Genomic DNA, 27,265 nt, shown 5'->3' with positions numbered 1-27,265 from the left:
GTACACACAAACACGGGTTAAAACGCAGACTAGCGAGAGGCCACTGAAATTCAAAGCTGTACCGCGTCTCCCATGTGCGACTGGAAATCAAAGCGAGCCGGAGGGCAGAAGACATTGTTGTAGGTCTCCATCAGCTTTTGTTTGTCTCCGTTGGGCTCCAGACTTTCAGCGGCACCCTCCAGTGTCTCCAGACCAGTGTGCTTGGACACCTCCACATTCTGCTCTGCTGACAAGTAGGTCCTCAGGGCGCGGTGGAGGCTGGCATGGTAGCCCAGGTCACAGCACTGTGCAAACATGAAGAGGAATCAGCCACCAGACTGTCTCACGCACACACCTCTCTATGGGCCTGTTCACTAAAATCTCAAATAGCTGGTGTTAAATTGCATTTAAACAGATGCAAACTGATGGTGGAACTGATGAAAAAATCTGATTGAAAGATATGATGGTTTTTACTATGAGATATTTCGGTGCAAAATGAAGTTTGAAGTGATGGAATTGGAAGTGTTAGTGGAAGAGACAAATACACATTTTACCCAGTTATGGAAAATGAATCTATAATAAGGATGGGTATTGATTCAGATTTCCAAAATTCACCATTCGATTCAATTTATGATTCACTTTGTTTTTGTTTCAGTTTAGGATTTCACGCATACTGTGTTATATATATTTATATATTAATATATTTTTATTTTATATTTGTTTATTTTATTAAAAAAATGTCAATAAGAATGAAAAAGATTCCAGGTTATATATTTATATAGTCATATATTTATTTAATATGATGTTTTATGTTATTAAAAAATTGTAAATATGAATTAAAAAGATTCTGAATTGCCTTAAAGTGTAATAAGTCAGATATTTCGTGAGATGTAAGAAAATAGTTTGAATTGCTGTGAATGGTAAATTTCAAGAAAACAGCACGATACAAAAACTAAAATTTAGGCATTTAAGTCAAATTCTATTCTTACTTACGGGTAAAGTAAAATTCAATTTAAATGCATTGTTTTATAGCTTTATGAATCTATCTGGTTATGAAAAGGAAAATGGTTTCCTTTTGATTATTTATTTTTTAATTTCTGTTAATTTTGGAGAAGGCAAGCACATAAACATCCTGTTTTCGTTAATTTAATTTGCACCGAATGTATAGCAATTGAATGTAAGTGCCCATCCTGTGTAACACTGTTTAAAACCCGGGATAGGACACCTGAAAAAATGCTCTTAAAGAGGCCAGCACCAATTGTGAAAGTGCGCTGAAATGACCCAGACACAGAAATGCATAGATGAAGAGAATTTTGTCATAGGCGATATGGCATGACTCCTTCTTGTGAATGGCTCCCAATCAGCCCTTATATTAGAAGTTCCATAATTGCATCGCAAATTGTTTACATGATTGGAAAAGTCTGCCCACCTCCTCTCATTTTGTCTGCTTTGCATGGTGGTTTGCACCCACCTGCCTTTTCATGTGCGGTAATTAAAGTTGCAGAATGAGCCGTGGCAATTTTCGTTTTAGTCGGTGTATTCATACTCACGTCAATGATATCAGAGAGGTCATGGATGTAATACTTGAAGACGCAGCCATTGGTGGCCTCCAGAGCAAGAAGGTACTCATTCCTGGCTTTGATGGCCTTCAGCTTGTTCTCTGTGTACTTGGCTTGTCTCTAAGAAGAAGATGGGACAAGTGGTAAGGAACAAAGTACCAAAAAGGACGCAACTGTTCAGTCAATTGTCTTCTAAATCTTACATCAAGTTAGTACCACTCACCTTCTCCTTCATCTTTTCTATTTTTTTCACACTGGAGCGACGAATGGGTTTGTCGTCAGCTTTTATGCTAGCAAGGGTGTCGGGCGATCGCGGCGTTTGGCGGTCGTCTTGGCGACCGGAACGCCCCATCTGTTTCTCCTCCTGCTTCTCGGCCTCCTTCAGCTTGGACTCGGCGTTGATGCTGTCGGTGTTGTACATGTGGTACGTCTTCATCACCTGGGAACATGACATTTCCGTCACAATGTTTTTCCGCTGTGTGGTTTGGGGAAAACGGCGGGGCATTCCGCAGTTCTGAAGCGAAGGAGTCACAAAATCTTTCCGCTCGCTAGTGGTCAAACACATGAAAGTGCTACATCAAGCTGGGTCAGCCCGAGTTGGCAGACCAGCACTTCACTGTCCTGACTCAAAATCCCTAGAGAGTCACTGGTTGTGTTTAGGAGTATGCACACGCACGTCATCTCACCAGATTTATTTATAACTCTTTCCAAACTATAATTGGCAGGTTGAGTTAAACATTGGTCACACACACAAACAGACGAGGACATCAGTGATTTGGCTCGACTACGGACATGGGTAACCAATGTTGTGTTGCTCTTGACAGTGTGAGACCACTAAAACAATGATTGTCAAAAACTACTTGTAGAAATCCGGTGGTGACGTCGCATTATGGTCAGGATTTCAAGCATCCTGTTAAATATACTCGGTGAAATCAGCATTACTGGTCCAGTTTTCAAAGGTGCCAAAAGTCATTCATCTTACCGAATAAAGCTCGTTCAGAACCTTCATCAAGTCCTCTTGCAGCTGCACACCGACCTCTTTACTCTAAAGAGACAAGACAGATTAAAGTTAGTTAATTACTGTGAACAAAGAGCTTATTAACAATTATCTCGGTGTCTTTGGCACAAGATTACTAGGCAGTAATCGTATATTGTCCGTCCAGTTGCAAACCAACTCAGCTGTGTTAAGCAATAGCTTCATCTGTCTAGACTCGACTATCAAACCGGATGAAGGCACAACAGGAAGGATACATGAGGATAACTACAGTTTCAAAAGAATTTTTAATTGTCGAGTGACAAACAACTTGTAGCATGTGCTGTGCAATTCTACACCACAGCAAATTACAACCACATTACTAAAAGGTGTTACTGAACATTAGTGTTGTAGTCAAGACCGCACCAACCGAGACCAAAACATTATCAAGACCATAGATTATCAAGGGCGAGACAAGAGACCAAGACTGTTGGGAGTTCGAGAGGGAGAGAAGACGGATGAGACCAAGACTTTTGGAAGTCGAGACTGAGAAAAAACAAAGACTGTTGGAGGTTGAGACGGAGATCAGACCAAGACTGTTGGAGGTCAAGACGGAGACAATACCAAGACCTTTGGAGGTCGAGACGGATACCAGACAAAGACTTTTGTTGGAGGTCGAGACAAAGAAAACACCAAGACTTTTGGAGGTCGAGAGTGAGATCAGACCAAGACTTTTGGACCAAGACTTTTGGCAGTCGAGACGGAGACCAGACTAAGACTTTTGGAAGTCGAGATGGAGACATGACCAAGACCGTTGGAGGTCGAGACAAAGAAAACACCAAGACTTTTGAGGTCGAGACGGAGACTAAACTAAGAATTTTGGAGGTCGAGATGGAGACCAGATCAAGACATTTGGAGGGTGAGACGGAGACAAGACCAAAACTATGTATCAATGAAAAATCATAAAAAATATCGAACAAAACAGTGTTTCCTCTAGGATATTTTTTTCCATCAGTTTGTTGGGCAGGTCATACTTGCCAACTTTGTGCCAACTTTCTTTGTGAAAATTCGGGAAATTTCTTTTCATCAACGTGCCGGGAGAGGTGGGGGGGCAACAGGCATGAATTCGTCGACAGGGAGGTTGGGAGTGCGGGGTGCTGACGGATATTTGAACGACATGTCAAGTACATGTCGGAAACGTGCACGGTGGCCTCAAGGAATCACTTTCCTTCTGATCAGAATCTGGCCTCTATACATACATACATACATACATCCATTTTCTGAACCGCTTGCTCCTCACAAGGGTCGCGGGGGGTGCCGGACCCTATCCCAGCTGGCTCAGGGCAGTAGGCGGGGTACACCCTGAACCGGTTTCCAGCCAATCGCAGGGCACACAGAGACGAACAACCATCCACACACACAAGCACACCTCGGGACAATTTGGAGCGCCCAATTAACCTGCCATGCATGTCTTTGGAATGTAGGAGGAGACCGGAGTACCTGGAGAAGACCCACGCGGGCACGGGGAGAACATGCAAAATCCACCCAGGAAGGTCGGAGCCTGGGAAGCGTACGTGCTAGCCAGTCGCCTCTATACATGTCACTTGAAAATACTTTGATTGGATAGAGGCATTAAAGGCATTAAATCTGAATTGGGCAGTGTAAATCCCGTTAGAGTAAAAACAAATGCGGGCAAGAAGTTGAATCCCAGACAGTTCAAAGGTGACGATGAGGATGAGAGGGATGAATGCATGTGGAGAGAGAAAGCATTTAGAGTCCTGCGGCGGACAAATGAGGTAACGGGACATGTGAGGTTGGCTCTCTCTCTGGCTTTAAAGTGCTGAAGAGCGGCTGGGTTCCAGCAATCTAAAAGCAATCAGCCATGGCTGAGCCGTCCTATCCGTCAACTGTGTATCTTGACCTTTGAACTTCTTCCTCTGGCCTGCGTTTGCCTGTCTGGCTCGGTAAGACCAGGACGGGGAAAAAAAACAACTTACGTCCTGATGAAAAAAAAACTTGTTAATGCGGTTTGATGTGAGTGTTTTCTCCCACAAGTCCACTACACTAACAGTATCTGTCAGTGGAACCTGCTAATAGCAGAGATTGAGGAATTCTCTGGCAAGAGATGTGTGTACTGCTGCTATACTGATGCAAACCACTGTATGAATGATCCTGAATGAAACCTCTAAAGTTGGGCTGTCACTAGCTAATCTTTTTGAATTGAGTATCCTATCATTTATTCCATTAATTCCTCGGGTAATTGCCCCCTCACACTTGAGGTGAAATAAACGGAAGCGGATCACACTTCCCTTCATTTTGACAAGCATTCTTGGTCCAAGTATGGAGGTTCTAGTTTTGGTACTCGATCTGGCTGTAACAGACATACCAGGTTGCTCCATTATACGTTTATACACAATGACCTTTCTTATAAGTGAAGGCTTTCGACGGGCAATAAGTTTGACACATCAGAAGAGTGTGAACTTTGTTTTCAGTAAAATCCAGACAGCAGAAGTAACTTCTCTTTTTTCAGAAATCCCAATAATGTGAACAGCACATGGAACTTAAGTGGGTGATGTTTGTCATATGCAAGGGAACAGTAGTTTCCTGCTATGATTGTGTATTTAGCATAATATGTTCATACTTGGAATGTGACTTGGACTTGGAATGTGATTGACAAGGTCTTATGAATGGCTTCATAATGACGCATATGTCAATGAGAGTTAAGAAGAGACAGACAGGAATTTATAGAACTAGAATTGTGAAAACTGAAAATAGCATTCCTGTATCTGCATTTTTAGAATGTGTCTACTTTCTTAATGGGCTTTTCCACTATGTATTTTAAGACGCAGATTGACAACAAGTCAAAGGAGAACGGTATTTCAAAATGTGACATTTTTGTATTGATTCAGTACGTCTTCTTTAAGACTCAGAGAATGAAACACCCAATTCAGGGTTAAGCAGAAAAAAAGAAGGTGCTTGATTTGGTGCTGCTCCAAATCAACTCCACTGAGTGCCTTTGTAGTTTTCAGGGGTGAAACAAGTCTTCCAAGTAACTTGAGCACACTGATTTAATTAAAAAATGTTCATGTACCAGTTTATTTGATGTGAATTGGTTGGGAAGACAATTAATATAGCCCTAGCAATGCTATGCATGATGGCACAAACATCAGTGCCTTGGCATGCTTTTATTTTGAAGTTGTTTGTGGTGGCATGGCAATTGGCTTGACTCATCTTCCCAACAGAGCGTTAGAGCGCAGTTTAAGTTTCAGTTGGCTTCACAAACTGGTGCCACCAACATCGACACATCACCCTGAAATAATGTTCAACTGCTAATTCAGGATGCTACAAACAAACAAACAAACAAACAAACGTTAGCATTAGCGGCTAGTGGCTAGTAGCTAGCCGCTTAGCGAGTCACCCATTTGGCTGGCAGAGTCCGTCTGACTTCTTTCCAAAGGCACTTTAATAGGCGCAAATGACTACACACTTTGATGCTAACAGCCAGATACATTTTTTTTCTCTGCCATTATTTTATACATGTTCAAAAATGTGCTGTTGGCAAAATTGCTGCTGTTGTTGTGATGTCACTTTGTCTCATAGCCCAAAATCTCACTTAGCTCATTTCTTTTTTTTTACAACACTCCATAGGAAGCGCCAATGATGGAATTAAAAAAATTAGTGTGGAATGAATTATTAAGAGCAGACGCAACATGCGTTTTCACGGCCTAAAGAGATTCAAATGTCTGCATATGTGTGAGTGAGCATTGCCTTCTTGAAGAGCCGTCCTGAGTCCTCGCTGATTTGTGCAAAGCGGGGAATGATGTTGTTGAGGTAGAGGTCGGACAGAGTGGCGTGGTCGCGGCTCTCCCTCTTCACCTGAAGCAGCAACAGGTTCCAGCAGTTCACCGGCGATAAGATGCTCTGCTCTTTCCTGCACAGGATTGACAATGATGGAGAACAAGTCTTAAGATCTAATCAAGGCCCCCTCGAAGCATAATTTAGATAAAGCAGCATTAGGTTTCTTTCATCTGTTTTTAAGTTCCCCTTTTCATCCGGTTGATAGATGCATATGCGGCCCCACGGCTTGTTCAAGGTAGAAACAAGTTCATTGTACAGCACGCTGTTTTTCATCAAGATGAAACAAGCCACTGGAATAACAGGCATGGAGGGAGAGAACGCCCAGACAGATTTATACAGAAAACAGCCACCCTGTGTCTCCCCTGCATATGCAACTCACACACACACGCATACACGCACAGCGGGTCAGTGAGCCAACCCAAACAGGGGATTCAGCCAGGGTACAAAACCCAGCAGGAAGTGGTAAGACTCCCCAAAAAGCACAGCTGTTGCAGAGAAGAAAGGACTCATAAAAAAAAGGGAGGGAGATGAGAAAACGACTCGGAAGTTCCTCTGCCTGGAAATGTTGCACAGATTTTTCCTCATTGTGCCCATTTGTATGAAAGACAAAATACTCAATGGGCAAAGTTGTACATTAGCTACATTGATCAGGATGACATATGTCAGCAAAAATGGGAAGATGGGACGAGTGGGATGACAGAGCCACATGAAAAATATTTTCTGTTATGTTCGACAACTTGGGATTCTTCTCAAGAAGATACTTGTCATATTTTACTCAGTGATTACAGTCATAAGCAGGGATGGGCGTTTGACTAAATTTCCTTGCTAAAGGATGAAAATTCTTTTTTTTTTAATGCTCTCAAATCTCATTTCATGTTGTTTCTGCTTGCAAACTAATCATACACTAATTTGCCTCAGCATGTGACTAACCATTCGTTCCATTCAATGAACAAAATTCTTGATAATCAATCAATTATAACTTATCGCTGCTCATGAGCATACTAAATACAAAGTATGAAAATTAATTTACAAATGACTTGTATGCATTTCGTCAAAAAAAAAATACTCAATGTTTTAGGTCTTGTATAGATTAAAGAAATGCTAATGCTAATTGAATTAAAAACCCATTGGACTGAGGTTATTTAGTGGAGCTCAGGGTTCAAAACAAACATGGCGAAGCAGCATTCAGCTGTTGTGCTGCACAAAAATTGAGTAAGATAACAGCAGAAGTGAAGTCAGCCTCAAGTGTATTTTCACCCTTCATCTTTCAAATCATTTTTAGAATCATGTTTTCCAAATCTTGTCCCTAAACTGCTCATTCTTTTAGTGTGACGACTTGAAGAAAGCAATAGCAGACCCACTGACAAACAGAAAGTGGTCACAGCATGCACTATAGGTCACATGGACAGAGGAAGTCTTTGACTGAGAGGGTGGCACTGAGTGGGAATTAAGTTTGAGTCATAGACAATTACGTGATATGCTGATACCGCCTGTCACTGGTCCGATGACGAAATACATGAACTTGAGGAGATTTTGGACCCGGCAACAGGAAAATTAGTGGTGGGAACCTCTGGGTACCTCACGATACAATACGATATGAGATACAAGGCTCACGATAACGATTATCTCACCATATGACGATACAAATGATTATCGATATATTGATCATGTAATAAATCCACGATAATCTATGATAAAACTAATAATAAATATAATAATAAAAAATAATTATTATTATAATAATAAATAAAAATAAAATAAATAAATATCAATACATAGTCACAAAAACATAAATTAAAAAACATAATAATAATAATAATAATAATAATAATTATTATTATTATTATATAAAATATATATAATTAAATATAAATATAATATAAATGCATAATATAATATATAAATATTAGGGGTGTTAAAAAAAAATCGATTCGGCGATATATCGCGATACTACATCGCGCGATTCTCGAATCGATTCAATAATCGGCAGAATCGATTTTTTTTTTTTTTTTTTTTTAGGATTCACACCTTGAGCATGGAAGAATGTTATATGAACGGCACATTAAGCCTTAATATTTTTATTTTAATGCTGTTCAAACATGAAACAGATTACAACCTCTATAAGACTGAAATTTCAGATAAATAAATAATACATTTTCATATAAATCTTACACTCTACAAGCTTACTGATTAGTATTTTCTAAATATGAATGAAAAAAAATCGCAACAATCGACTTATAAATTCGTATCGGGATTAATCGGTATCGAATCGTGACCATTCGTATCGGGATTAATCGGTATCGAATCGAATCGTGACCTGTGAATCGTGATACGAATCGAATCGTCAGGTACTAGGCAATTCACACCCCTAATAAATATATAAAATATATATAAATATAATAAATAAAAAATTATACAAAATAACACCAACAACAACAACAACAACAACAAACTAAGGTCATGAATCTTCTTCGCCTGAAGACTTCCGGCCATTTCCCTGCCGCTCTTACGAGATGCTCCCCCTAGCGGCCCAATAAGTCATAAACAATGAAGCCGTTATAGTGGCTGTACATTAACTACAAATATTGCGATACTTGCGTTGACATATCGATAATGTATCCGGTGACAAAGTATCACAATTTATCGCGATATCGATATATCATCACACTCCTAATGAACATATTCTGGAGAGCAACACAAATCAAGTCTAAGGAGTTAATCGTGAAATACATACGCCATTTTCATTACTTTAAAAAAAAAAAAACATTTTAAAAATGATTCATACATTCAAGCACATTTTGCACAACTTTAGAACATTTTGCTACTTTATAGCGAAAACCTATAGCATTCTAAATTAACTACAATTTGGTTATTCCAAACATGTAATTTCAAGCTTATAGGCCATTCATTTTAGGATTAACTTGAACTCTACATTGTAGGTCTTAAATTCCTGAGTCAGCCTTATAGACACGCTTGATCACTGACTCGTGCGTCTGACTTCCCCGATTTTGTAACATTTTCCCCCCAGAAAAACAAGTTCCACTATTTGCTCAATCAACCAACCTCACTGCTCCACGTGACATGTGGCAGCCTGAGCCAATTCCCGGTCACCATGGCACTGCAGCACTCGGGGTGAAATAACAGCTACCTCTGCCCGGCCCTCGGTTCTCACAATGTAAACACTAAAATGTCATTGGCCTCTTTGGAAGGTCACATGGTGCACTTAGTGGAACATAGCGAGTGTTCGGGTGAGGGTAGTGAGTCACGTTAGAGGGAAATGCTAAATGGTCATTTACGGTCAGGATCAAAGCACATAGCATTAGATGGAGGATTGCTGCCGGCACATTTTTCTTTACGACTTCAACCAAATGACTCTTACATGCTCACATAAACCAAGTCATAAATGATGATGACAATAACATGTTAAATACTAGTTGTTCTACAGTATTGTCTGGAGTGGCTCAAGATTTGAAATATGCTATAATATGAAATGGAACAAATTCCAATCTATATTTTCTATTTTTTATATGCTTAGTAGGGGTGTGAATTGCCTAGTACCTGACGATTCGATTCGTATCACGATTCACAGGTCACGATTCGATTCGATACCGATTAATCCCGATACGAATGGTCACGATTCGATACCGATTAATCCCGATACGAATTTATAAGTCGATTGTTGCGATTTTTTTTCATTCATATTTAGAAAATACTAATCAGTAAGCTTGTAGAGTGTAAGATTTATATGAAAATGTATTATTTATTTATCTGAAATTTCAGTCTTATAGAGGTTGTAATCTGTTTCATGTTTGAACAGCATTAAAATAAAAATATTAAGGCTTAATGTGCCGTTCATATAACATTCTTCCATGCTCAAGGTGTGAATCCTAAAAAAAAAAAAATAAAAAAAAAAAAATAAAAAAAAAAAAAAATAAAAAATCGATTCTGCCGATTATTGAATCGATTCGAGAATCGCGCGATGTAGTATCGCGATATATCGCCGAATCGATTTTTTTTAACACCCCTAATGCTTAGTGACTTGCTTATTGCCAACATATAGCTCTAAAAACTGTACTGTATGGCACCTTTAAAAATATATACAATAGGGGTGTTAAAAAAATCGATTCGGCAATATATCGCGATACTACATCGCGCAATTCTCGAATGGATTCATTAGGCGGCTGAATCGATTTTTAAACATCCATTTTTAATGGAAAAATACTCGTCTTACGTCTTACTTCGGGTTAAGGTTCACACCTTAAGCATCGAAGAATGTTATATGAACGGAACATTAACATATTTTATTTTAATGCTGTTCAAGCATGAAACAGATTACAACCTGTATAAGACTGAAGTTTCAGATAAACAAATAATACATTTTCATACAAATCTTACACTCTACAAGTTTACTGATTAGTATTTTCTAAATATGAATGAAAAAAAAAATCGCAACAATCGACTTATAAATTCGTATCGGGAATAATCGGTATTGAATCGAATTGTGACCTGTGAATCGTGATACGAATCGAATCGTCAGGTACTAGGCAATTCACACCCCTAAATACAATCATCCTTGGTTTTAAAACAAGTCAAGTGAAGTAACCCACCAAATCCTCAGTGATCATATAAATACTGTGGAGGTCTTGACTCACTTTTCCAAAATGGAGTCACCCTCATCCGATCACTCAGAAATCATATATGGACAATGATAAACCCACTGAGGTTTGACTTTCCATTATAACACCAACTTCTATTGGACTGTTTAAAGACATGCAGTTAGTTCATGTAATTTTTGGCAACACCACTGGGAAGTCATTTCAGTCTGTCAAGACTAAGCTCGCATCCAATTCAGTTGGCAGGAATCCACAACCACAGTTTGTCACCAGGACGTACTGTGTGAACTGCACAATCAACTGCACAATCAGCATTCAAAACAGTGTATGGATTTTAAACGGAATCCTCGTAAGCATTATTTTATCACTTATATAAAGACATTCCACAGCACCAACCTCAGAGTCGGTGCATATTACTAAAAAAGTTGCACATCATAAAAACAGTTGGAGTAAGAACAGGTTTGCTGATGTATTTCTAAAAGTATTCATGTATTTATTTGTAAGTTGCTTTTCTTATATTACATGATGTGATTTTTACTTTTCAAAACCTGACTGGGCACTCCCCGGCCCAGCAGCCAGCAAAAATACACACAACAAATGTTTCATTGAAATATAGTAGCGGGTAGATTTTTCAGTCTGTGTGTAAGACGAGGGAAGGAAACCCAGCAAATCATGTCTTCCTTTCCAGCTGAATGTTTCAAAAGATGGCATTACTCAGCTGGCTTGTCCGGGAGAATGAGCTCATCTTATCCCTGGACCTTTCTGAACATGGGAGGACAGGGAGTGGAGAGCCTTAAGAGACTGTGCAACATGTAAGTGACGGCATGCCAGTTGGCTTGTGGAAGAAAAAAACATATTTCAGGTCAGGCTGCATAGGGCAGTGAGGATATTATAGTTTTCCTCAACAGCACTGTACATTTATGTGGTCACATTGTGGTACACGTTGACTCATATTGTATTTTGCAGTAGTATGGAACAGGTATACCTTATCCAGAGAGGTGTTTCTATTAGGGATGGACCTTTGACTGCAGGGAACATTAACTCAATTGATGAGCTAATTTGAGTGTAGTGGTGCACTGATTAGAATAATGACACCCAGCAGAGTTGCACAAAAGTGAAGGTCTGCATGGATGGAGCTCAATACTTGATGTCATGTTGGTCTTCTTATACAGCAAATTAACATCTTAGTGGTGGACTTCATCTCGTACCTATTGCTTCAAGATGAATTGAACATGTATAATACTCCAGTTTTTAAAGAGTTATTGTCTCTGTAAATCGGGTCAATTAAAGTCATTAAATGGTTTGTTATTTCAATTAAACTTGGCTTGTCATTTGAAGCACATCGGTTTTTAGACTTTTATTAGCATAACAGCTGATAACCTCATGGATCCATGATGATGACGATGTTCATTACATCTACATGTAAACATGACCACTGTGCAAAATCGGATACCTTTTTGCGCTGTTCATTTATGTGCATCGTCCTTACAAAAAGTTTTGTTTTGTTTTTGTTTTTTTTTGGGGGGGGGGTTAAATAATAGTGCCACCAGGTACTAGTTAGCCCCGAGGACCACATTAGTAGCCCAATGGTATGTTCTAAAAATAGTACACCACTGGTGGGTCATTGTGAATTACTAAGAATAATTAAAACATTTAGTTGTTTAGTTATTTAAACTTAACATTAACACATTTCTTCTGTACCAAATATTATTTTAATAAATATTTACCCAAATATTTTTGTTCAAAGAAGTCATTTTAGAGCTGTAATCATAATTAGAGATAGACCGATTATCGGCCGGGCCGATTAGCGGTGCCGATATTTGACATTTTGGCAAATATCGGCATCGGCCTTTTTACCAATCTCAAGGCCGATAATGCTGGTATCTCACTGAGTGGTGAATGCTTGAGAAGGTAGAGAAATTTAGGGTTTTGGTCAGGATTTGTTCACAGACAGTTTTGCTGACACATTGGGAACTCCTCTACACTTTACATTAAAAAATAAAATAAAATAAAATAAAATAATAATAATAATAATAATAAAATTAAGAAATGATGATGACATTTTGGAAAACTATCTCTAGTAAAAAATGTTAGGGAACTATTCACTTGCTTAGTTTTGAACTTTGTGTATCATGTGCTGGTGACTCTGGAAGCTCCCGGCAATTTTTGTTAGAATTTTAAACAAAGCTGTCAATTCTTTGTATGTTTAAGATTAAAAGGGGAAAAAAAACAGCAATTTGAAAAATTCTGATGACAATATTTTCTCTTTTACTGAAAATGAATATCGGCTTTCAATATCAGTTATCGGTCTCCTTGACTACTAATAATCGGTATCTGTATCGGCCTTGAAAAAGAACATCCATCCATCCATCCATCCATTTTCTTGACCGCTTATTCCTCACAAGGGTCGCGGGGGCTGCTGGCGCCTATCTCAGCTGGCTCTGGGCAGTAGGCGGGGGACACCCTGGACTGGTTGCCAACCAATCGCAGGGCACACAGAGACGAACAACCATCCACACTCACACGCACACCTAGGGACAATTCGGAGCGCCCAATTAACCTGCCATGCATGTCTTTGGAATGTGGGAGGAGACCGGAGTACCCGGAGAAGACCCACGCGGGCACGGGGAGAACATGCAAACTCCACCCAGGAAGGTCCGAGCCTGGACTCGAACTGGAGACCTCAGAACTGGGAAGCGGACGTGCTAACCACTCGACTACCGTGCCGCCCCGAAAAAGAACATATACTTATATATTTTAAAACTCTCATATTTATATTTGGGGTTATCCTAGTAGTGTCGATCAAAATCGATCTTTGCCAGGTCAGATTTTGAATTATATTTACTCAGACTGCAATCGTTGGTGTATATCTTTATATATTCTCTACAATGTTTCTGTCACATGCTGGGTGCTCGACTTTATTTAATAATACAATATGATTTACAAATCGGGAATGTCATTCATTCTCAGTGACTTTGTTGTACAAAGGACAATTGTTTATTCTTTGAATATAAGCCCAACAAGGGCAGCATTCGCGCATTCATGGGCTGCACATAGCTCCACAAGTTCCAAAGCAGCTTAGAGCAAAAATACTTTTAACTTGAGAAAAAAAAAAACCCAACAAAGCTTGAACCATGATGCTGATTCTTCCCATTTGTGCTGCCCGGTGTGAGAGGGGATTTTCAGCGTAAAATCGGATCAAGAACTCAAAGGAGAGTCCTTTGCCGGCATCCAAGTAGAGAGTGCGAGAGAGAGGTTGAGAGAGAGCAAGAGAGGAGGGACCTCCTGTTTAACGCTTAACTATAGCAGATGTAATGAGGAGGTGGGGCATAAATTAGCTAACCCCAATTTACGTATAAAATTACATGTCAATTAATTTAGAAATTAGGAACGTACTTTCATCATTTCAAATAACAAAATATGAACAGCTATTGTTAAGATGCTATAAACGCCACAACAAACGTCAAGCACAAAAAATAAATACAAAATAAATAAAAAAAATTGGTAAATGAATACCATTATGATATTACTTGTCAAGACAGCATTTTGGATAGTGTAGTTAGTTGATAGTGTGTCACCATGAGTTATGTATAGGCCACACAATTAACACTGAGGCTGGCCTAAAAGTGAATGAGAGGGCAGACTTGACTGACAAATTTATGACTATCCTGTCAGTCTAAGGGCACACACAATACAGTTAATTCATTGATTGATTTGTATCAGGGACAGTATATATGAATATACATTTCAGTAAATATGGCAGAATTAGGCAAAAGGCTATTTTTCATCTGCAATCCCGAGACAGATCATAAATGTCCCCCTGGTAAAATAAATCAACAAGGGATAACAAATACAGGAAGCATGAGAACATTAAAAAGGCAAAATAGAGAGCAAGTCTTGTTAGTGTTGACATTTCTAATTATCAATTATCTGTAACCATTTTTTTGTTCAAGCTTAAATGTATGTTTTTAGATTTCTGATGTTAACAGGAGTGAGACTTCACTCAGTAGCAGCTCGGACAGATAAGCAGTTCGACCAAAAACACTATAGCCTACACCCTACACAATAAATTTGCAAATACTTGTGGTCTCTAATAGACATGATACATGCATAGAAAACAACAAGCACACACTTTTTAGAGTTAGGAAAAAAAAACAAAAAAAAAACATGGACACAAATAGCCGGAAAATAGCTGAAATTCCAGCGTGGCACCCTGACAGAGCAACAGCAGCAGCCACATGGAGAATGTTACAGATGTTGAAGGAGTACGACAGAATAAAAAGAGGTGAAATGTCAATCAATAAAATTATTACGTGGATCTTTACAGTGGCTACAACACCAAAAAATTGTGAATGGAATAGACCCTGTGACTTTCTTAACCCTACTGGATCAGCTTGCTGAGCTAGCTAGCCGAGCAGCTAGCTAGCTGAATAAGCTATGCTCAAAGATACTTCAACCTAGACACAATGACATCGAACCTACAACCTCTGAGTTGGGAAACAACCATTCTACTACTGAGCCATGACTAACTTTATGTCTCACACTTGATTTGGAATGGATGGGCTTTGCTTCCTCACAAGTCTTGGTTATTAAGAAGGCAGACAGTGTGATGTCAAAAGTTAAAAAAGGAGGAACCCAAAAGCAGAAATGAAACTGACTTGAGGTGATCATGTTTGATAGGAAGTATGTAGGGACTTAAAAAAATACTGTATAATATAGCATGTCATTTCCTGATAGGAACTCCACATGATAGCAATATAAGGAAAAACAGTTAGCTAAATAGACTGTACTGTACCCTCCACATCTGTAGCTCCAAAAGAATGTGTGTTTTATGGTTAACCAGAAATTTAGAAACACACCACCACTTTGGATAAGTTATCTTGATAACCTTTGACAAAAGTGTAAACTATTAACCGAGGATTGAAGCTGGACACTGTGCAGTCCGTTCAGGCAGTAGAATGGAAAGAAGAAAACACTTGCCAGACACAAGTCTTCTTTCTTGCATTTCTTTCTGGACTGCTTAGTTCAATGTTAGCCTGAATGTCATTTCAAATATACAGTACGGATGCCCACACTACAAACTTTTGAGTACTTCCTGTTGTTTATTGTTTTGAGCAACTACCAGTTTCACCTGTGTAATTTATAAGGTTGAACACAGAATGACTCCATTTTGACAGTAGTCTTTAAGCCAAGTGTGTGTCTTGTCGCGTACATACTTGAGCAGATGGTCCTTAGTACTGCGCGTCTTGGTGAGGAAGCGCTCAGCCAGCTTTTCCATGTTGCGGCTGTAGTCCATCTCAATCTCCGCCTTCTTCCTGAAGAAATCCTGCAGGTCCTGGAGCAGCTGCGCCCGCAGCTCACACTGCTGGTCCAGACACTTCAGCTGCTCCACCAGCTGGGCGCGAATCTCTGTAAAAGGCAGAAACAGAAGTTTGTTGACGTTAAAAAAAGATGATCTGAATACATGACAACACAATAGTAATACAATTTGAAAAAAAATCTTGAGTTAGATTTGAATGCTGACTAAAACTAAATTGGCATGCCGATTCCAAAATTGCAGTCATTTTTTTCCCCAAGCAGAACAAGATTTTTTCTCCACAGCTTAAACTCCAACGAGCAAAATTCCATTGAACAGCTATAGTAAGAATGTACTCCAGCTATGTGGCAACTTGTTTGTGTCGACAATTGACATGTGAGAGGTGTGTGCAGCTCCCAATATGTCAATTATATCAATATTTGCAAACAGAAAGCTAGCATAGTCAGAATTAAGAGGATTTAGTCCTGGCTTTTCTGTTTTTTTTTTTTTTGTTTTTTTTAAAGCTTGTATACAAGCTTGGAATAGGTATACCTTAGTGTTATTTTAAGGCACCTGTACTCGCAGCTGTGACCGATACCATTATGGGCCGCCCTCCTGCAGCCAATTTACGATCAGGGACTAGGAAAAAATGTAAATGTGTTTTTAAAGGTACTAATTGAATAATGAAAATGTCAAATTTCTTATAGGCAAAATATTAATGTTTGATTGCCAAAAATGGCTAAATAAGTAAAGTATCCCTTTCAAGTTTTTTTTTAAAAAGAAAGAAAAAAAGAAAGCTGTTTCTTCTTCGGCTGTTGCTTCAGGTCTTCCCGGTGCACTATTGTTGATATAGCGCCTCCATAATGGCGCAACACTGCAACTGCAGTTAAAACGCATTACTGCCGAGCTTAATCAACACAGCTGGAGCAGTGTGTTGAGCGATATCAAAGGCTCAGGCTAGAGGTGGGGCGCAAATTAGGTGGAGGTGGCCACCTCTGAATTTTGTACACAGGAAAAACCCTGATTAATGTTCGTAATTTTATACTTTTAAGCTGTTTCAAAGGTTCCTATAAACACATGATCTTGAAAATACTTAAGACCGCAATCATAGGCACGGGAAAATAGTATCGTTTACATTTTATTGCCATGCTTTGAATCGTTTTTTATTTCCTCTGATAATAAAGCATACTGGGGACTGTATTATACACAAGTATATACAAAAAATGCTTTTCAACAGTGTGTTATATATGGGTGTGTGCTATTCATGGGATTTCACGGTATTTCTAATGTTATGGAAACTTGTATTTCATTAACAAGTGTGTAACGCTTCTATTCTTTACCTGACTAAAATTTCTACATAATACTATTATATGTGTCCATATATAACCCTATTGTCTTACGCACGTACGCAATTCCAGAGGCGATCGTTTATCGTAGCTTATCACTTTCCATTTCCCCTCTCCCACCCATCTTTGCTTCCATGCTGCCCACAGTCTAGCCTCTAATTAATAGAGTGCACTCTGTTGATGTATTCAATCGCAAAGCAAAACTTCTCTGGAGAATGGTGTGTAAGGCGGCTTTGTTACAGGAAGTTGCCACGTGCACACGCTCATGTGCGCTCTCTCACACACACGCATTAATGACAAATGGATCAGTGGTGACAGCTGACAGATTAATGCTATGCTCTGCTAGCCGCCTGCCAGCAGCTTGTGCGCGCGCTGCACGTGCATCCTTGTAAAGAGTGAAGAAACGACAAACTCCACACACGCACAGGGCGGGTTGTTCGGCCATGTCTAGCGTACCGCAGCTGCCCTACCTCTACAATGTTGGCTGTAGAGGAAGCAACGCGTTCTGCCCTCCATCCTGGCTCCTGTTCAGCATCAAGTTCCCTGACACACAAGCACTCGCATTCGCAGGCAGTTCTGGCAGAGTCCCTCGCCAGTTGAGCCAAGAGCTTCTTTGATGCTGCCGTTGTGCTTTTATAACTGAGAGTGCAGTTCCTCATTACCACAAAGAGAAGTGGAATCTCTAAAGGTGCTTGTGCGTGTCGGCACACACACACACACACACACACACACACAGTCTTAAACAGACCTAAACACTGTGCCACCAACCAGAGAGCCCTCTCACACTAAAACGCCTGAGCCAAAAACCTGTTGTGCGTATTTGCTTTGACAACATGCGTTACTGTCCTGTGTGTGCGCACATATTTGCGAGTAATGTGTACACTAAAGCGCCATCAATGACAGGGATGGAGTCAGCCCATGGTCCTGCCTCTTGTGACTGCCAGCACGGAACCACAAGGTGACAGCCTTGTAATTAACTGTCAGAGGACAACAACAACGCATACCACACTGCACAAACACCGCATCTGAAAAGCAGCACTCCGACAAGCAGACCGCAATCATATGGCGGTCGCTGAGAGGCAAGTTTAGGAGTGACATGTATGAACTGAACAGAACTGAAAACAGGGACAAAAGAATTGGTTGGTTGGTCTGTTCTAACAATGACACGTTTAGTCTACTTTTCTTGTTGAGTTAACCACTCAACAATTAAAGTTAAAGCGGAAGTCAACCCAAATATTTTTTTCTTGACAACATTATGGGATTCTGGTTTATATTGCGTTACTGGAACATGAGTTTAAGCAGCAAAATCCAGCAGTATTGATCAATATCAGAAGGCGGCCATTTTGCCACTTGCTGTCAAGTGAAAATGACATCACAGTTGCTCAGGTAACAGCCAATCACAGGTCAGCTTCAAAAAACAGATGAGCTGTGATTGGTCGTTGCCTGAGCAACTGTGATGTCATCTTCAGTCGACAGAAAGTGGCAAAATGGCTGCCCCCTCAGAGGAATAAAAACGGCTGGATTTTGCTTCATAACTAATATTCCACAAATGTAATATTAATCAGAATGTCATGTTTAGAATAGTGAGGTCACATATGTTAAGAAATGTTGATATTGTCTGTATTCATAAATGTTTTCAATGGCAATGGTTTGACAGACCTATTTCCAATGGGACATTTTGTTTTGAAATTATAACTAGCTAGCATCACTCTGCAGCAGTCTGACTTTATAAGTTCCACTGTGAATACAGACCAGAGAACGAGACCCATGTGGGTCCCAGATTTTTATAAAGCAAGTTTAAAGGGGCTGAATTCCATTTTAGTCCTATAACACATGGAGGTGTTCCTAAAAACACACTCCATTTCAAAAATCTATGGCTATATGACTCAACCATTGGGAACACTGAGTACTTTATACTACCCGCTGTTGATACTGGCTGTTAAGCTGAATTTCCTTGCGTAATAAAAAGTCAGCCATTTCATCTTTGTCCACATACACCTTACAAAAGAGTGAAAGCGAGACCCTCACAGTGCAGGTCGAATGCCGTTCCTCTGTAATGGTCATCATCATCTCAGCCAGAAAGAAGTGGGATGTGAAGTGGAATGTGGCGCCTCCACCCCCTCCAGAAAGTCCAGTCACATTTTCCAGGCAGATGCGAGCAGGTCTTGCAAACTGGATCTGGGATTCTGCTTTACTGATGCTCTCCACTTGCTAGCTCTCTCACTCAATCACCAGCATTACCAACAGCACAAAGTTAACCCTGAAATTCAACAAAAGGAGCTACTCTTGCTCTCATGGTGTTATATTGACAACCTAAAATAGTTACACAAACATATTGCGAGCCTTCACATGATCTAAGTCCCATTTTGGCCGGGATAGTCCAGTTTTTAAACTTATAGTACTTCCTGCTTTTGCAGCTAAGAATCTACTATCTAAACTATCCATCAGTCACCAGTCACCGGTGAGACAACACAATCTGAGCTTTCTAGCAGTATATTCCAATGTAGAATGCGTGCCTGGTGTGAGGTAAACAGCACAGCCAGCTTCCAATAGCTGGTTGGATAATGGTGAATGCATTGACTTGTTTAGCACTGATGAACAATCAACCAAGATAGCAATTAGCATTAGCATTAATAGCAACTGATGCGCATGTCACCGTATGAAAAGAGAAACCTGTTTTGGTGAAATTCAAGCGTGTTTAATTGAGCATGTGTCTAAAGAGAAACACTATATGCTATATATTTGTTTTACATTTTAATTCAATTCTTAAGTGATAGAACACAGGCCTCGTCTTCACTTGAGCATTTCCATTGAGCTGAAATATGGTCGATTGTATTTGGCAGACATTTGACTAGTTCCTAAGACCTGAGACTTAAAGCTGCTGCCTCAAATCAGTCAGACATGCCGCATGCTAGCGTGCGGTTAGAAATTTTGAGGCAAATAGACGCTGCCAAAGGGCTTGTCACATAAACACTCTGGGTGGAGCCCAGAATGGATGTTCGTCTCCCTCTAACATGACATTGAGAAAAAGGCTTCTCTTCTCTGTTGACAATCAATCTGTCCACCAGTTTGGCTAGCAGATGCCTTTAGCCAAACTGGATTAAATTCATATATTAATTTCTGGGGCGGCACGGTAGTCGAGTGGTTAGCACGTCCGCTTCCCAGTTCTGAGGTCTCCGGTTCGAGTCCAGGCTCGGACCTTCCTGGGTGGAGTTTGCATGTTCTCCCCGTGCCCGCGTGGGTCTTCTCCGGGTACTCCGGTCTCCTCCCACATTCCAAAGACATGCATGGCAGGTTAATTGGGCGCTCTGAATTGTCCCTAGGTGTGCGTGTGAGTGTGGATGGTTGTTCATCTCTGTGTGCCCTGCGATTGGCTGGCAACCAGTCCAGGGTGTCCCCCGCCTACTGTCCAGAGCCAGCTGAGATAGGTGCCAGCAGCCCCCGCGACCCTTGTGAGGAATAAGCGGTCAAGAAAATGGATGGATGGATATTAATTTCTGTGGCATCTTCACAATGTTTTGAATTTGGAAATGCATGCAGTAAATAGCTAACTAAACCAAACTGTAGGTTTTACGCCTGCACAGAAGTGACGGCTGCAACGAGCTGGCACAAACACAAGAGACACATTTACTGCCTCAAGCACTCCTTATACCTGAAGACACCCTGGGCTTGGACTCAACACACGTACTCCGACAGCAATGCGACACTACCTTTGGGCCAATTTGGACTCTGTGTGAGTGGGTTTTAAAACACTAATTTCCTGCTGTCATAAGCTGTATATTTTTTTTCTCTCTGATGTTAGTCAGTGTTCACGAACATACTGTACTGTAAATGTTACAAAAAGTGGGCTGTTATGTGCGCTGTCTTGGCCACAGACAAAGTTTTGGTAGGCTTGTTAGCCAGGCTGACAAATACACCTTGAGAGATTATCTATCTATCTATCTAAATATCTATCCATCCATCTATCCATCTATCCATCCATCCATCCATTTTCTTGACCGCTTATTCCTCACAAGGGTCACGGGGGTGCTGGAGCCTATCCCAGCTGGCTTTGGGCAGTAGGTGGGTGACACCGTGGACTGGTTGCCAGCCAATCGCAGCCTTGAGAGATTAATTCTTGCAAAATCATATAATATGCTTGCAGTCCCATTTGCGACTGAGAAGCTTAGAGCGACATTGACTACGTTTACTGTTTACATGCAGTTGAATCTTTCACGCACACTATCATTTTCGCCAGAGCCAGAAAATAACTTGAAGAGGACGTGGAGAAATCAATGAATTCAAGCTAGGCTCGCTGAGCAAATAGCAATGTAAGATGGCCACCACACATACAAGTATTTGATGTTGTACTATGTTACCGGTTCCGTCATTGTTTTCAAAAGTAAAAAAAAATGTTTGCAAATGTCAGGTGAGCTGTGATTGGTCTTATTTCATGAAGGACGATGGAAATCAATGAAGAATTACTGTTGATATGCTGAAATCAATGTCTCCAAACAATTACTCAATTATTAAAATAGTACTCGATTAATTTGATAATTGATTAATCGAATAATTTTGACATCTCTAGTCATGTTGGACTTCTTTAGAGAACAAACAAATTGAACTCATTCTGAATCAACAGCGCCTCTGCTGGTTGCAGCCAATTAGTGCACTTCATACTTCAAGATGCGATTAAAGGGATACTTCACTTATTTAGCCTATTATAGCAATAAAAAGTTAATATTTTGTCTATAATTAATTTGATACTTTCATTATTTTTCAAGTACGAATAGTACCTTTGAAAACACATTTTGTAACTTGCTGTCGACTGAAAATGACATCACAAGGGCTTAGGTAACCAATCACAGCTCACTTGTTTTCTAGGTTTGGTCATGTGACACTCACAAGCTGAGCTGTGGTTGGTGAGAAGAATAATGAAAATATCAAATTTATTGGAGGCAAAATATTAATGTTTGACTGCCAAAAAATGGCTAAATAAGTAAAGTATCTCTTTAATCAACACAATACAATAGATTTCTTAAATATTTTTTTTTATTTTTTATAAACATACTATAAGCTATAATTCTGTCCATCCATATTTTTTTTTTTCCTCAACACTGGCACTGCAGTCACAATCTTACCCAATCCCCTCCAGCATTAATAAAAAATTTGAGTCATACCACCATCAGCTATTGTCCTCTTGAGAATGAAAGAAATACAATGGAAATGGGAGTACAGAGTGGTGTAAAGTGAGGGCTGGGGTGGGGGTGGTCTCACACTGAAATATACGTCCATTCAGCCCTCTGCGCAGGAAGAGACGACAGAGAAACAGGAAGTCAGTGTGAGCCTTTCATTGCCCATAGGGAGCACATGGGAGGGTTATCCTTAAACAACTACAGGAAGCATGTGCACGGAGTTGTGTGCGTGCGTGTGGGTTCAAATCAAAAGACGTAAAGAAAATCAGGCAGCTGTGGAGTTACTCACTATATAGGGGTGGAAAAACTAACTTTGGGTTTGGATGAATGTATGTACGAGTATGGGTTGACCTTATCGGATGTGATTTCAAGGCAGCTGAATGGGTCGGTAGCCTCAGGTTGCAGGTAGAATTTCATAAAAGGATTCTTAAGCAGGGTGGGATTTATTAGTTCCAGACATGCCTTACTAATACTACGTCTCTTTAGAGACACACACGCCAGTATGTGAGGGGGAGTATAGGAAAAGATAGAATTACAGTGCAGTAAGTGTTGGAGGGGAAAGTATTGCTGGAATGGAACGATTCCAGCTGATTTCTTTTTCTTGGGTCTACTTATTTCCTCTGAAAACACACACATACGCATTCACCGGGTGAAAGGCATGTAGCCTGTCACCCAAATCCCACCATTCTAAGGAAGCGCAGTGCTGTCTTAATGAGCCAAGCTAACAAATGCGGTGGACTTCTAGACATGGAAAACTTGCCAAAGCGTCAAAACTGGAGCAGACCTGACAATTATGTGAGAACAAAAGATGAGGACAATGAAGAAGTGGGGATTTTTGTGCGTGCTACGACCAAGGAAAATAAGTAAACTGAGGGGAATTTCAGATGTTATAATCAGATTTTTTTTTAGTTCTGGTTTATCATAATGGAGAACTGAGAGCAATGGGATTATTTTCACCAGACAACTTAAATTAAGAACCACAAACAAACACTCCCCATACGCCAATTACACCAGTGATGACCGAAGGAATGTGAAACGGATGGTGGGAACAGAACTTCAGGAAGTGCTTCCTAAATAATGATCATCAAACCAAAACAATATTTTGGTGTACATTTTATGTAAATGTTTTGAGGCTGGGTGAGATGACCAAGATGATGAGGAGTAGGCGATAGAAAGGGGGTTTGTGATCAGCAGGAGTAAATTCCTCGGCTTCTCTTCACCTTGGTGACCCGTCCAGGAAGTCATTAACCCTTTCATAGGCTCCTGGATTCAGTCAGCAGAGTGGCAGATGAGATGTTTGCACTAGGAAGGGAGTTGATGCTTCTGTGGGACAGGCTCTCTCAGCCGGCGTTCCTTGGCACTACAGGTCAGGGGAGGGTCAGAGGTCGCAGTGCTACGAGGCAGAGGTCAGTCTCCCATGTCAACCAAGTGGCATAAAACACTTGGAAGAAAAGAACTTAGTTTGAGATCAGTTTCAGCCCAGGCAGGAGTATTGCTGCTGCCTGAATGTACTCTTTTACGCTCCTGCGCCATTGCACGCTCTGATTCTTCTTTGATGGTACCAGCGGGGGAGGGTGCGGGATGGGGATTGGGGGTTTTCTATGCATAATGAAAATGGCTGCTTATCAAAAGTTAACTAACTGCTCACCCACTTACAGCGCCTGGCTGCTCCACTAACCCATTCTTGGCTGGGGGGATTAAGGGAGGTTTCATCTGACTGGAGTTTACATACTCTTATGTGCGTTCTCATATTTTGATTGGTCAATTTAAAAAAAAAAAAAAAAATAGCGATAGGAATTCTATCAAAGTGTAACAGATTGTTGATCACATCTTGTAGCAAATGAAGCAAAATGATGTGCAGTGGGCTATGACCGACAAATACACTGTTTATTCAGGGACTGCTCACATACAACAGTCATGAAAAAAAATGAAAAAAAATTGAAACAAATGTTGCAATTGTCTGGTGAGCAGTCTATCGCCCAAAGTCATCTGCGATAGATTCCAGCTCACCTGCAGCCCTAATGAAGACAGATTGAAGATGGCTACAGAAATACTGTGCGCTTTGTTTATACTACTGGTACTGCATTTTGAATTTGATAGATTTGAATAGAAAACCCCACTAAAGTGCATTTTCATCCAATGGGCCCTTTAATTATCAAAGTGGATTTTCATGACCAGTTGAGCCAAACCTAACACGCTTCTGGATAAGACCAGAAGTAGAGTACAAACAGTTGTCCGTTCACGTGGGTCTGGCACAGCATATAAATGTTGATGCCTTCAGGCATTTTTGCAACTCCATGTGAATGGATTTGAGAAGACACAAAAATGTCTGTTTTCAACTCATTCACTGTCAACCGTTTTCAAAGCAGAGTTCCCTTATTGCCAGATATTTTGACTGTTTTCAAGACCCACAGAATATTGTGTGGAACAATATAAGCACCGGATCAACCAAAACAAAGCATAGACTGAAAAGTGTTTTCATTTTTTCTGTTTTTTCATAATCAGCAGTACAACATGGGTTGGTTAAAACAAAAACAAGAAAGGGCTATTGATGTAAAAAATCTTTTATTTAGATATAGAACTAAGAAAGTTATTAAATGTGGTGGTACGGAGAACGGAAGGATAGATAGATGGTACTAAGAAATGTGCCTCATTCACCCCATGAACTGTTTTTTAGGGTCATGACACAAACTTTCTACTTACCTACCACAACACAGACTCCATTTATAACACGCATATTAGGGCTGTCACGAAAGAATCTTTTTAGAATTGATTATCTCATCAATCATTCCATCATTACCCGAGTAATGAAAATAAAATAAACAACTTGGGTAAAGTGACCAAACATTGGTTCCGGATCATAAGTATCCGAAGCAGACATTTTTGTTGACGTATTCTTGTGGTTGATTTTCTTCTCCAGTTCTAATTAGGGTTAGGCCGATAATCGGCCAGGCCCAATAGCGGTATCGGCCTTTTTTTTTTTTTTTTAAATATATATAATCTAACGGCTGAAATAAGGTAAATCTAAAAATGTTTTAATCTCGGGGCTATTTATTTAAATTTTCAGTAAACTTTATAAGAGATTCTACAGACCCTGGGAACTTTCTGTACCATTTGTTGTTGTTCAACATTAAAACGAGAAAGTTTACGATTTCAGGTATTTTAAATTGTGGGAAAAAATACTTTAGAGGACTATAGAAACTTATATATGGTAATTACTTGCTTAAGTTCCCATTTCACTTTTTAAGACATCCTGATAACCTTGGGAGCTCTCTGAATGTTTTCTTAGAAATTTAAAAGGATGTCAATTGTGTAAGATTAAAGAAAAATAAAATACATTTTGAAAAGTCATGCTTTCAGACATTACAACAGAGTCAAGATTGGTATTTGTATTTAAAAAAAAATGAATCCAATATTCTGCCCCCCTCATAAGTAAAAGAAAGTTGAGTTCAATGCTCACCCTTATAGTGTACTCACAGTTTAATTAGTCACAAACTGAGAACCATGATGATGTTCCATTTTGCTCGCATGAGCGACCTGGTGTCACCTCTATTTCCTGTCCCTGACGGACACAGCCATCTGGGCCTCAATTTCTTCCAACAGGCTCCATCTCTGTCACGCTCACTCGCTCACACGCGCACACACTTTTTCCGAGGGGATGCAAACCACGACCATATAGTGATCAGCGCCATCTGTCTGACAAGGTTCGCCGAAGTATCACAAATCTGGCGAAACCTGCTCACATGTATGATACCATCGTGGATCAGATGAGTTGTCTGACTGCGTGCGCACACGTGTAATGTTTGTGTGCACTCTTTCCAGTGTTTCCAAATGGCCAGTGCATAACACCCTTCTTAATCAGCTTAGCAGCCAGTCAGTGGATTTGACTAATCCGCAACACAAGCATGGGAAGAAGCCCGCTGAGTGCGTCTGCCTGTCTCGCTGTGTGTGTACGTGTCAGTCTAAACCTTCTTTGCATCAAGCATTACAGTAAAAGATGCGACAAAATGAAAGTAGCGGTGGGTGGGAGCGGACGCCATTCAAATGCAGACGCGTCGTCTAGCAGGCAAAGGGGTCAGTCTTATCTCCATTAGCCGTTTAACGGTTGTCATATTTTCGCTAAGGGAGGGATGGCATGCGAAACCCCCTTCTGTAGATTAAATAGTCATTTCCATGTTTACCCCCGCACTCCATTTTACTTCTCGCAAAAATTGATTCGTCAGCAACAAGCTGCTGGAGGAAATTACCAGCTGTCTGCATGAAACACTGTGTGTAAACATCTCCATCTTTAAGATGAAGAACATGTTCAATCAGACGGAAGACTAAATGTACATAAATGTGCATGTAGGCAAAAATTCTTATCACAGCTTGCCAAAGGACATGAGGCTAGAGAGGAAGATGGAGGATACACTGAAGCAGAGAAACCCAAAGGGTGGTATCTGTTGATGGCTGTCAAGTGGTGATGCT

General features: G+C 40.2%; 1 protein-coding gene across 4 annotated transcripts in view; it reads right to left on the bottom strand.

Annotated features, from left to right (window-relative positions):
- The window catches only part of srgap2 (SLIT-ROBO Rho GTPase activating protein 2), a 69,270-nt gene that overhangs the window by 15,878 nt on the left and 26,127 nt on the right, over positions 1-27,265 (bottom strand). For 3 of the 4 annotated variants that reach the window (XM_077529311.1, XM_077529312.1, XM_077529314.1), the window contains exons 2-7: positions 16,199-16,391; positions 6,280-6,442; positions 2,521-2,583; positions 1,762-1,977; positions 1,530-1,658; positions 63-284 (exon numbers count right to left, since the gene is read on the bottom strand). In XM_077529311.1, the coding sequence (XP_077385437.1) occupies positions 63-284; positions 1,530-1,658; positions 1,762-1,977; positions 2,521-2,583; positions 6,280-6,442; positions 16,199-16,391 (986 nt within the window). Of the gene's footprint in view, positions 1-62; positions 285-1,529; positions 1,659-1,761; positions 1,978-2,520; positions 2,584-6,279; positions 6,443-16,198; positions 16,392-18,094; positions 18,175-27,265 lie in introns of those variants that run through there. The other variant, XM_077529313.1, reaches the window with a different exon arrangement.

This window comes from Festucalex cinctus, chromosome 8, assembly GCF_051991245.1.
Source record: "Festucalex cinctus isolate MCC-2025b chromosome 8, RoL_Fcin_1.0, whole genome shotgun sequence".
Classification (NCBI taxonomy): Eukaryota; Metazoa; Chordata; class Actinopteri; order Syngnathiformes; family Syngnathidae; genus Festucalex; species Festucalex cinctus.
Note: the sequence above shows the minus strand (reverse complement) of the source record. Positions and strands in the feature narration are given on the sequence as shown.